The 13,015-nt window shown below is 40.2% G+C and overlaps 1 protein-coding gene across 5 annotated transcripts in view; it reads right to left on the reverse strand.

Moving 5' to 3' along the window:
- The window catches only part of SUPT3H (SPT3 homolog, SAGA and STAGA complex component), a 423,379-nt gene that overhangs the window by 119,888 nt on the left and 290,476 nt on the right, over positions 1-13,015 (reverse strand). For all 5 annotated transcript variants that reach the window (XM_075923378.2, XM_006120667.5, XM_025183404.3 and 2 more), the window contains exon 6: positions 11,198-11,334. In XM_075923378.2, coding sequence (XP_075779493.1) covers positions 11,198-11,334 — 137 coding nt within the window. The remainder of the gene's footprint in view (positions 1-11,197; positions 11,335-13,015) is intronic.

A 13,015-nucleotide genomic window follows, 5' to 3' on the forward strand; every position in this document is an offset into this window, starting at 1 on the left:
GTTACCATGAGTCAAAGTAAGAAGTCCTCCAGCTCGACATTATTTTGAAATAAAGGCTTGTAGTGTAGCACTATGTTATTTCGGAATGATGTCAGTTATTCCAAAATAACACTGCTGTGTAGACATACCCTTTCTTTGTAGCATCAAAAGTACACACGTTTTCTTTACTTCCCACCCTAGAAGTCTGCTTTAATCCACATAATTGTAAAAATGTAGTACAGACTGGAAATGTAGAAAAAACAGCCCTACAACCCAGCATATATATGTAATAGCTCATATCAGCCACAAAGTTTTTACAGATATGAAAATAAGAAATAGTGAGGATACCACTGACCAGTTTGAAGACAAATTTGGTTGGCTGCAAGACATCCTGCGGAGTGCATCCGACTGTATGTTCCCCTCTTGTACTAGGTGTACTGCCAACAGGTGAATTTGACGGTGAATATACCAGAGCCACCATTTCCCTATTACCATGGAGGGGGCTTAGGAATGGGCTCCCCACTGTTTGTTGATGTGGAAAAGGGCCATGCTATTGCCTACCAGCACCTATACTACACACTGTTTTGTGGACTGGCGGAAGGATTTTGGTGCACATCTTATAGTCCTAAGATCCAGAACACTGATGTGGAGTTGGACTCCCAGGTGTGCCAGTGGCCATGCGTGCACACGTCCTGACAATGAGAACACCAACCTAGGCATCTGTGATTGGTTTAACAGTAGGAGATGCAGGAATTAATGATACCCCTTGCAATACATTGTTTTTGATCTCCCACCAGCAAAGCTATTGAAGTAGTTTAGGCAATATGATTAGCTTCCTTTTCAAAATGATGAGATGTTACTTAGGCCACATCTACACTGCTGATTTACTGTGCTGCGACTTTCTCCATCAGGGTATGAAAAAACACCCCCTCCTCTGCCCCTCCCCCAAAAATGCAGCAAGTTATAGCACTGTAAAGCAGCAGTGCAAACAGGCTCCCAGTGCTAGGAGCTGGCCCCTAATTTAGCTTGTTTCCACAGAGAGCTAGGAGAGCTCTCTCTCAGTGCTGGGCCTGTGGCCAAGCTTTAATGTTTTAAGTGTAGACATAGTCTTAGTGTTGTAGGAGTCACATCATTTCCAGATGAACAAAGGGTGTAGCAGAAGTTGAAGAGGCCATACAACTTAGTACTACAGATGTAACCAGGTTAACTGATAACCGGTTTACTGGCACCTGGTCCAGATCCAGCAGTCCCACAGTTAACCATGTAACTGATAGACTGGTGTTCCATTGGAGATCGATGGACACAATAATTTAGTTATATTGATTTATTTATTCATATTTAACAAAAAAGGGGATCTAAAAGATGCATAAAAACCAACATGCTTGGCAGGTACCACTAACATTAGACAAGTATGGAAAATATCCACCATATAGTCAATAAGACTACTCACATATCATTCACATACAGAACTGTTTGCAGAAGGGTCAGGGTCTTTTTGGATAGCACTTGATTTTCGTCTACAATACCATAATAAGGAAAATATTCTTCTGTAGTATACTTATGATTATCCCATATACATATCCCCCTCCACCCAGAGAAATGAAAGCAGAATTAAACAAATTGATTTTGCTCTAGATCATAAGAAAAGCAGTAAGGACAAACTTGCACGCAACTGGAACTTTCCTGGGTTTTTACACCATTTCCTGTTTTCCAATGTGCACATTTAATGGACAAGTAATTTTTGGGGTTGTCAGAGCCAATGTATAGTGAATGTACTCTATGATATGCTTCCCCTCCCCATTCTAACTCCTGTATGTATGTCTCTATTTGTGATGCATCAATATATACTATCTAGGCAACATACACTGTACAATGCATTGATAAAAAGAGTTCAAAATACCCAAACATTAGGAAAATATTTCACTTTGGTTATGTCTAGACTGCATCCCTCTGTCTACAGAGGGATGCCGATTAGGCAGGTCGACATTGCAAATGAGGCAGGAATTTAAATATCCTGTGCCTAATTTGCATAAAAATGGCCACCGCGTTTTGCCGTCTCAGCACTTTGTCGGCAAAAAGTGTCAGTCTAGAGGCGAAATCTGTTGAGGAAAAAAAGACTTTTTTGACAGATCTCTTATGCCTCCTGCAAGGAGGTTTACAGGAACTGTCAAAAAAGGCTTTCTTTCTCAACAGATATCCCTCTGGACTGCCACTTTTTGCCCACAAAGTGCTGAGTCAAAATGCAGTGGCCATTTTTATGCAAATTAGGCATGGGATATTTAAATCCCTGCCTCATTTGCAATGTTGACCTGCCTAATCTGCATCCCTCTGCCGACAGAGGGATGCAGTCTAGTCATACCCTTCATGTTTGACTGCTAATTATCTTCACCAGAAATACGGATTTCTATGAACCATGTTTCCTTTAAAAAGTTAAACTACGCTTAAAAATGCAGGTATGTAGGTGTCAGATATGCAAAACACAAAGGCCCAGATTCTATCCTTTCATCAGAAAAAACAAGTAGTAGAAAAAGATTCTCAATACCTCAAAAACACGTCCAAAATATAGTAAATGAAATAGTACCCTCTTCTCCCAGCAAAACCATAAAGTTTGCAATGTAAGCTTTGTTCTCTCAAATGCTCTAAAATCATCATTTACTATGACTGGAAATCCAAACAACCACCAGACTACATGTGACCATAATAATAAGCCATGGACAAAACCCCTAATAACCTAAGCACAATAGTTGAATAAGGTTCTATTCATTTCACTGGCCTCAGTTGAAAACTTGTTCCATTTGAAATCTATTTACTGGTTCCACTGTAAAATTGGTAAATAATATACTCTTTCTGCATACTATTCACTATCGTAACAGTTACTGAACATCAGTATACTACAACACTAATAATCATGTCACTTCACCAGTGAAGCATTCATACCCATACATTCCTTTCTCAGAATAAACAGTATAAAAGTACTCTAAGATCCAGACAGCTGGTATAATAAGGAAATGTTAGGAATGAGGACCTGCAGCTGCACCTGGGATCAACTAATTAACTGCTACTAATTGGCCAAATCTCATCATTGGCTGAGTGGGGTTGCCAGAATTGCTCTTGATGACACCTGGAGCTGCAACCAATCCTGTGAGAGGTCTACCCAGTAGGCCTGATTGCGCACACATTGGTCTATGACAGGTAATATCCATAAGGCCGCTATGTCAATGCTCAAGTAAAACTAATTTTCCATCATTGCCTCAGGCAGGAGGGGTGGGCCAGGCTGGGGACTAGCCCCTTAAGGTTGCCAAATTTCAAGGCAATATGATCCAGTCTGTCTGGTAGGGAAAGCTGGCAACCCTAAGCTTTCACAAGCTCAAGGTTTACATTGCCTATGCTCAAAGAAAATGCCCATCGTTTTGCTGTGAGGATAATAATCCAGTATGGGCGGCATATATTTAGGTTGTCCAGTACTTTCTATTATAAAGGATTCTTGCAACCTTTCATTGGAGAAGTATTAACATTCCCATTGTTTGCAATAGGCCTTTGCTCTCTTCTGTGAAATTCCATTAATGTTTAGTTGAGTAGTAAAGTGTTGAAAATCACCATTTCTGTTCTCTCGCTCGAGTGCCACAGGAAAATTCTGTCAGCATGAGTGTTCTAAAGAGCCCAGCTCATGCTGCCACCAAAGCAGTGGAAGTGGACTTTGTATTAGAAATGCATAGGAGCAGCTATAAGCGGAAGAGAGAGTGGCAGCCATGTTGGGCTTCCCCCTCACACATGGCTCCATCAACCCATATTCTGTGGTGGCACATTATGCAACAGGAGCACCCCAACTCTGTGGAGGGTCAGATGGACAGAGACAAGGCAGGCGCTCTGTAAAATTACCTCTCCTGCTACATCTGTTACAGTCCCAGCATACTATCCCCCACACCCCTCCCTCTGGGGCATAGCACTGGAAAGGAAATCCCCCAACTCCTGGCAGCCCATCCCCCACAACAGTTGAATTAAATAGGGTAGGAACCCCAACCTAACAGAAAGGGAAGGAAAACAGCAGCATTGAGCCTTGCTGCATCCCACTACTACCTGGACCCAGTCCATGGAGCCAGCAACCCAATCCTCAGCTCTAGGACAAGTGCCTTCGTTGAGGCCAGCTAATCCAATGAGCCCTGTAAAGTCTCAGAGGGGTAGTCGTGTTAGCTTGTTCCTGCAAAAACAACGAGGAGTCCGGTGGCACTTTAGAGACTAACAGCTGACGTGGATTTTATGCACGAAAGCTTATGCCCTAATAAATCTGTTAGTCTCTAAGGCTGTGTCTAGATTACATCCCTTTTCTCAAAAAAGGGATATAAATTAGACACTTCAAAATTGCAATGAAGCCAGGATTTAAATTTCCTGCACTTCATTTGCATAATGGCAGCCGCGGGTTTTTTTTTTTAAATGAGGCTTTTTGGAAGAAAAACGGCAGTTTAAACGGGAATTGATCAAAAATAAAAACCTTTTTCAAAAGATCCTGTACTCCTCATTTTTTGATGCCAATGACATTTTTTGAGGCATACAGGAAAACCCCGTTTCAAAAAAACTACAGCCACCATTATGCAAATGAAGTGCAGGAAATTTAAATCCCGGCTTCATTTGCAATTTCAAAGTGGCTAATTTACATCCCTTTTTCGAGAAAAGGGATGTAATCTAGACACAGCCTAAGGTGCCACAGGACTCCTCATGGTTTTTTCATAAGGCCTGTAGTTCAGGTCAAGTAGGTCTGGGTGGTAGTGCTGAGGCTCAAGGTTCAAACCCTGCTAATGATATAAATGGGGAGACTTTGTGGGAGCTATACAAAACAGAATTTGTTTTTACCTTTACCTTTAAAAAGTACAACTTGGAAATTACAAACGAAAATGTCTTCAAAGGAATGTTATTAAGGTTGCAATGCCAAGTTTAATGGTTGACTGAGCAACTTTTGCTTGATCCCATTGTGCATATGACTTTAATTACGTGATCATCTGGGATGTGATCGTAAGCACACATTTTTCCAGGAGACCCCAATCTCATTCAGTGCCAAAGAACATTGAATTAAGGTTGCATGGGCAACTCTAAATCTGGCATTTCCTAATTTTTGAGAGTATGACTTTGCAGCCTAAATAACATTGTTTGGGGTTTTATTTAGTTTAATTTCTGTGTGTATATCTTTTACACACACAAATTTCATTAGAATAATGTTATTAAGGTTGAAATGTCAACCACTCAAAAGTGAGGAAATGCTAGAATTAAGGCTGTCTGGAAATATGCATTATGATGCTGTCTTTAATCACGATACTATTTTTTCCCATAGGATTCCTTTCTCATTCAATGAATAGAATCATTGCTGCTCACTTAAGCCTTGTCTACACTATACGATGCCACCGATCTACTTTAGCTATGCAAACAGCATAGCTGAAGTTGACATATGAACTGAGGAGCTTTGTGTGCGGGAAGATCAGCGGAGGAGAGGGAGGGGGGGCTACTCTCCTGTCAACACCGGCTCTTCTCATCATGGTGGAGTACTGGCATTGCCAGGAGTGTGCTTAGAGATCAATTTATCACGTCTAAGCAGACTCAATAAATCAATGGCCAGTGGATCGATCTCTATAGTGATGATCCACCGGATAGTGTAGACAAGGCCTTACTTCCCAGCACTTCCCAGTCTTCTTGCCCACCCAATTCCTTTATTTCTCACAGTTCTCTTTCTGTCTCCTTTCTGAAGCAGCCTTGGTCTTGCCCCTTTAGCTTCCAGTGGATTTTCCATCCCTCCCTCTCATCCCGGTTTTACTAGACTGCCTATTCAAATGTACGTCTCTCTCTCCATTCCTGGCCAGGCTGTTCCCTCTGCGTTTTAATCAGATGGTTTCCTCTTCCAGGAAGTAGTCATTGAGAGCACAGAAGACATGGTCTCTCTGCTCTCACTTTCAGTGTCCAGACCCCAACCTGGTCCACAGCAGCTGGGGGCAGAAATGTATGTTGTATATGAGTATAATGGACAAGGTATTTGGGCCTCACACTTCTATTTGAAACTCCACACTCACTGTTTCTACAGAACACACAAGAAATTAATCTCTCTTCTTGTTGAGAGATTAAGACAGAATTCCTTGCAAATCAATCAATTTTGAGAAAGAGTGATTGAAATTAGTTTCTTTTCTGTGAACTATGCACAGCTCACTATAGGCTTTTCAATGAATGCAAGTATTTCTATTAGTTCCATTGGGAGTGTATACAGACAATTGGGTCTACACTGAATATGAATCTGTAGATGTTAGAACAGGTGGTATACTGGCCTACTTCACTTTTAAATATGTCTTGTGTGTAATTTTATAGGACAATGTCTTTTAACAAGCCACACATTTTGCCTATCCCTTTCCAAGTATAACCAGGCTTTAACTTTTTCTTGGCTTAAAGCCTGCTTTCTAAAGGTACTGTATTCTTCTATTGAAGTTATTTTCCCTCCACTGTTTATTCAAAAATGCAATGTACTATGAAAGCATTATGGTGGCTACTCCTGCTGAATTATTGCTATATAAAATCTGAGTGTTGGAAATATATCCCTAAACTAGCAGACAGAGTGACAGATGAATGGTGTTCCTTTTAATCCTAAGGGAACAACAACTGAAATACAGCATTCACAGTGTGATGCTGTTTGCATTCCTTTGCATGTCAGTTCAGATTTCTGATGGGAAGGCTTTTTCCCTGTGGGAGAGATATCACCATTATAAAACAAATGACGGCAAATGACTTTTTTTAGAAAGGAAAAGAAAGCTTCTACATTAAATTACATTTAAAACGGGTCTTTTTTTTGCAATTACTTTAGCTGAAAATAAACAAGAGTTCTGGTTATTAAAACGTGTTGCTTATTTTTATCAGCATATAGTAGTAATTTTGACACATTTTTATGTGAAAGATGTTAAGCAAACTTTATGCTAGTATTCTCAAAAGCAGCTAAGGGAATCCAGAACACAAGCCCCACAGACTTTCCAAGGGGCTTGTCCTCCTAATTCCTTTAGATGCTTTTGAAAATGCCCTGTATTTGAACAGTTAAGCTCTCAGAAGTAAGAAAACACCAACAGCATCCTCACTTCACATTATGATTCCATATACAATTTTTATAGCCAAATACACATATATAGCATTTTGTAAATGCTGTGGTTTACTCCGTGTATGTGTACAGCAGAATCCATAAGGACTACGGAGGTAAATTGTACTTACGTACAATGTACTAAGATTGAAAAACAGATTCTTTTCACCGATCCAGGCCATTTCCCCATCGAGGAGGTGCAGAAGGGCCACATATTAACCATATCTATCCATCTGTGAATTCCCCTGGCAGGGGGGATATCTCCGCTGACATAAATCCAGCATAATATGCTCCTACGCCACCTCACCATTTGGTCAGACATAAGCGATGAGCCTCAAGAAGCATGACTCATTGGTTGCAATACTTATTGGTGGATGGCCTGTTGGGAACTGTTACCAGCTGACAGGTTAGTTCTTCTAACTCATGCTGGGGCTGAAGTTGTGCAGGGCAGTGAATCAGAACATTGTAGTTTATCTATACCTACCCCAAATAAAAGAGTACTTTCACTCTGTACTTCTTGACAGTAAAGTGTTCCTCTTCTTAACCTCAACAACTTACTACTACTTTTTTTAAGGGCCCATCCTCCACACATTAAGATCTTATTATTTAGAAGGTGGGAAATGGTGGCACCAATCACACATACATAGAAAAGAGAGAGAGAGAGAAAGAGAGAGAGAGAGATTGCCTCAAATCGAAGACCACAGCAGCCTGTGTTATGAGAGGTAAGAGAGTGGCCATTCTAATATTTATGTAAATAGGCCACCTGAAAAGCTCAGAGTACCAGCGCAGGCACATGCACACACCCTGGTCAGTAAATGAAAAGACAAACACAAAGAGCTTACACCAACCAGCACCTGACGGTCAGCTCACTCCATGTCATACAGAAATTCCAATTCTAACCCATTCTCTCGTCTCAAGTGCAATGTTTAAGACACAAAGGAAAGCAACATTTTAGTGTTTCATTGTGCTTGTGGATTCTGTGGTACACAAGAGGCAGCAGAAGGAAAATTCATTCACAGTGTGATGCCAATTGTGATGATTTTACTGCATTTTAAAGGCAAGAGGCCGAAATCCATGAGCTACATGGTTTCAGACTACCACGGCTGTGGTTCACTCTGGCAAAACTATAACTTTTAAAACAGAAACAGGTAATTTCTATGCCCCTGACAGTTCCACTTTCTACGGTCTACAGTCAAGTAATGTCTATGAGGTGGAATAGTTTTTCCAGCTACAGCTTTGGGAAGCATAAATATGGGTTGTTTACCATTAGCTTGGGACACTGAAGTTCTTAATGATTCAGTGATACAGAATCATTAATTCACTTTTCTTGACAAGGCAGCTGACTGCTGCAACTATTTATTGCTGGTTTTGATACTTTCTTATATTGATTACACTGATTGTAATATGTAATACAATTGCAATGTAATCTCATACCTAACTGAACTGAGAATGATTCTTCTACTCTCAATTACTTTTACAGCCTTAAATTTTAAAATTATTCAGCTTTCACTTGTACCCTTTTGATTCCTACCATTGCTAGAGCTAATATGCTTGTGTCAGATTAACATTATAGAAAAATGCCTCTAGATACAAGATAATCTGATTATACAATGCCCCTGTTAGGCAAATCTACAGTTAGCTGGCATTTTTCAATCAAGCTGTAAAGCTACTAGTTCTACTTCATTAGTGCTTGAAAGTGGGTTGGAGCTTTTCTTAATCTTCAGTGATTGAAATATGTGATGGACATCATAGAAGAGGAAGACAATTCATGTAATTTCAGTTATAATTGTATCAAATGTTTTTTAAAGAAATAACGCATAGAGAATATTTGCTTTTGGTATCATAAGTGAAACCATACCACTAAACAATCATATCCTGTTTAGCCCATAATGACATCAGAAATATATGTTTATCATTTGCTCTGGACAACTTAGCATGTTTTTGGCCTTGGGCAAACTCGAACTGAAACCATTTGCAGTTGTCCAAACCAAGATAACCACACATTTCTGAGGTAATTGATACCTAAAAGGAACACTACTTTTAGATTACAGTTCACGATTTAAGTACACTAATTCCTTAAAGAAGGTTGTTAAAGTTTTTAAAGTATGTATGTCTATTGGACTTCCTCCAAAACATAGCATGGGTAAATCATAATCTATTGCACACAGAAAATGTGATACAGTACACTACTTAACATACTAACAGCTCTTCTTTTAAGGAATGGAATACATTCCCTGTAATTGCTTATTTCTCCGGATCCATTCCAAAAATTAAAAAAAAAAACAAAACTGTGCACGGGGGCAAAATTTTGAGCTCTTTGAAGTAATATGCATCACAAACTAGATTTCTGGTTCTGTTACAAACTGTATGGGATATTTAAACACTGTCTAAGCACGTCATGGTGTTTCAACTAGTGTAAATGTACTGTGAAAGCTATAGGGCATGGCTTCTTTCTTACACTGGTGCAAATCATGAATAAATTAATTGAAACTAATGTAAGAAGATCACTGTAAAACCAGCACGAGAGGAGAATCAATTCTATTATGAATTTATTTGCATCCCCTACATTAGGGGTGAGAAATCTAAGGCCCGGAGGCCAGACACGGCCCCTGGGTTGCTTGGATCTAGCCCCCAAGGCTTAGGACCTCCCCCTGCATTAGAGAGCTCACACTGGCAATCCAGCTCCTTCCCCCAACCCGCTGCCTCCCCGCAGCTCCCAGCCCCTGACTGATTTTCCTGTGAGTCATTGATCCCCGACCCAAAAAAGGTTTCCCACCCCTGCCCTACATGAACCCAACTTTTAGGAAGGGGGACAAAGGTCCTGAAGCTTAGCCTATGGCATAGGAGCAGGTTTCTCAGCAGGCTGATAGAAAAGAATTATCTAGAAAGGGCTCCTCCAGAAGGGTCTTCCCCTTTTTTCCAAAACAACTCCTATGGTTTACGTGATTAATATGTAGGCTGTACTGGCACAAGTAAATGGAAAGCAATGAACACTTGTGGGCCAGAGCACAGAACAGTTGCACTCTCATTAATATAGTATTACTACTTGTATACTGAGCCGAAAGCATGCATGGTGCTGTACAGAACCAATCAAAGGAAATGTCCTTCCAGAGCAGCAGAAAGGGAAGATCTTAAATGACTAGTCTGAACGACCATTCCAGCTACAGAGGCTGGAAACTACTGCTCTATGGCAAGGTTTCCCCACCTGGGAGTCACAACCACCCAGCCCTCCCCACATGATTAAATGGGAGGGAGATACTAGCAAGATTCTGCTTGATTAGGATGGGAGATCCCAGTACAGAAAAGAGAGTACAATGCAGGAAAAACTGAAAACTACTACTCTAGCACAGGATGAAAGTCAAGTTATTTCTTATCCATGCTTCTTAGGAAATCCACCAGCAGACAGAAAAACCAAGACAACATAGTTTACAAATACGGCTCAATATGTCAGGCAGATCACCATAAAGAACCAAACCAAAAAGAAAAAAAATCCCCCAAACTCTCTATCCTACCTACCTTTCTATCCCTGAAAACTTATACATTCTTTTTTAAAAAAAACCCCACTTTACAGATATTATAAATTCCAGAAAGAACTCTGAAGTAATAATGAAGACAGATTTTAAATGTATACATAGGAAAGGAAGATGATCTTAAAGAAAGAATGGTAAGCTGAAGATGGCGTGGGAGCAGACCACTTTCCACCTGATTTCTAAGCCATGGAAAAATGGAAGATGATTATATATTCTTTAAAAACATTTTCCCATATAAAAGGAGTAATCAGAAGGACTTCCTCACAACTGGCACTATCCAAACCACAATATTTTGAAATAGAATTTGCTGTATATCCAAGGGAAACAGAGCTAAGATGGACTAAAAGATCTATCACTACATTTAGTCTACTCCCTCCCTGCCTCCCAGCATGCATACATAGGTAATCAAGAAACATTCACTTCTGGGAAGCAATATGGAAATAAGATTCTGTTTATACCATCTACCTAGAAAAGCATCAAAGGCTTAAAAAGGGTAAGAAAAATATATTAGAATAGCATGATGTATGAATCTATTACATGTTTCCTTTCTATTCTGGGATTGGGTCCGAGTGGAGAAAAAGACAGAAATTACCTCCATCCGCTCTTGTTTAACATCATCAATTTCATCATCTTCAAACATGGCCAAGAGCTCCCCGGTCTGATCAATAGAGTTCAGAAAGTCTTGAGCCAGCTTCTGACGTTTGTTGACACTGCTATTGCTGAATTTGTCTGCAGAAAGGCAAACAAAATTACAAATCAGTATGCCATTTTGGTTAAGAACATACATAAGAACATAAGAATGGCTGTACTGGGTCAGACCAAAGGTCCATCTAGCCCAGTAGCCTGTCTGCCAACAGTGGCCAACACCAGGTGCTCCAGAGAGGGTGGACCGAAGACAATGATCAAGCGATTTGTCTCCTGCCATCTCTCTCCAGCCTCTGACAAACAGAGGCCAGGGACACCATTTCTATCCTCTGGCTAATAGCCTTTTATGGACCTAACCTCCATGAAATTATCTAGCTTCTCTTTAAACTCTGTTATAGTCCTAGCCTTCACAGCCTCCTCTGGCAAGGAGTTCTACAGGTTGACTACACGCTGTGTGAAGAAGAACTTTCTTTTATTAGTTTTAAACCTGATACCCATTAATTTCATTTGGTGTCTTCTTGACATCTTTGGTTCATCTTTACATCTGCAAGACATACTTTAATAACATTAAACATGAGGACTTGTTTGAATAATACAGTGCTTCCCATTCTGATGACAAATATATTTTAAATGTTCTGTTAGTCTCTAATTTTAAACCCTCCTTTGGGAAAAAAAAGAGAGAGAGAGAGAGATCTGGGCTGAAAAGCAAGGCAAAAAGGAGGAGAAAATTAGCTTCATTTTATTTTCTTTCACTTTCAGCTTCAAACAAGATTCCAAGCTGTAACTTCAGAGAATATTTCTGCTCATGGGAGGTGCTGTACCTGTACACAGTTATGAGGGTCTGCTTTTACTTATATCTTCACATCATCCTTATCTTCTTCTGACCCCTAATGTATGTCTGAGCTTGGAAAATCAGGCAATAACATCCACTGATGTTACTGCAACATTAATACTAATATCACAGGTTTTCACAACCAGAATGCACTATGAAAGTGAACTGTATCAAATATGGCACTACCAGCTAATCATCTGAGCCCAAATTGCCCTAGGTCCAATAATAACTGATATGCTCCCTGCCTTGCTACTCATAAGCAAACACTCTTAAGCCGTTTCTCGTTACTAGATGATCTGCACGGAATCTTCCCGGGAAGGTGATGCCTCTCTCATGTGCATGCATATACTCAGCCAATGTAACGTGGGGGAGAAAATTCCTTCCCAAACCTATATATGACTATCCCTCAATCTTAAAGGCTTTTCTGTTCTAAAAGCATTCATCAAACAAACCTCAAAATGCAACTGTGCTGCTAACACAAGAGATAAAATGCATCACCCTCAGCCACACTCCAGAAGACCCTGGGTAAAGAGTTAACTAAACTGTTGGCATTAGAGTAGGAGTGGCTCCACAGATAGTCTTTTTTATCCTACTGTCAACTGCTGAAATAGTTGGCCACACAACCTGTTTACCAAAAGGACAATCTCCTCCCAATAAAGAAAAACAAACGAGAAAAAAGGGGAAGGAAGATGACAAGCCAGTTGCTAAGTAGTCCATGAGGAATTCCTGGCACAGGATGACCTATCTCTATGAAGGCTGGGAACATCATTTTGCTATAAATAATGAAAATTCACCAAGTACAGAAGACCACAAAAATGAGGATCGCATTTTCAAATGGGGCTTCCATAGTTCCATCGGGAAAATGTGCACATACTCTGTGGGTGTGTATATATATAACAGTGTGCTTAAAATTCATGGCTGCAACTGCAAAGC

This window comes from Pelodiscus sinensis, chromosome 3, assembly GCF_052426305.1.
Source record: "Pelodiscus sinensis isolate ZL-2025 chromosome 3, ASM5242630v1, whole genome shotgun sequence".
NCBI classification, from domain to species: Eukaryota; Metazoa; Chordata; order Testudines; family Trionychidae; genus Pelodiscus; species Pelodiscus sinensis.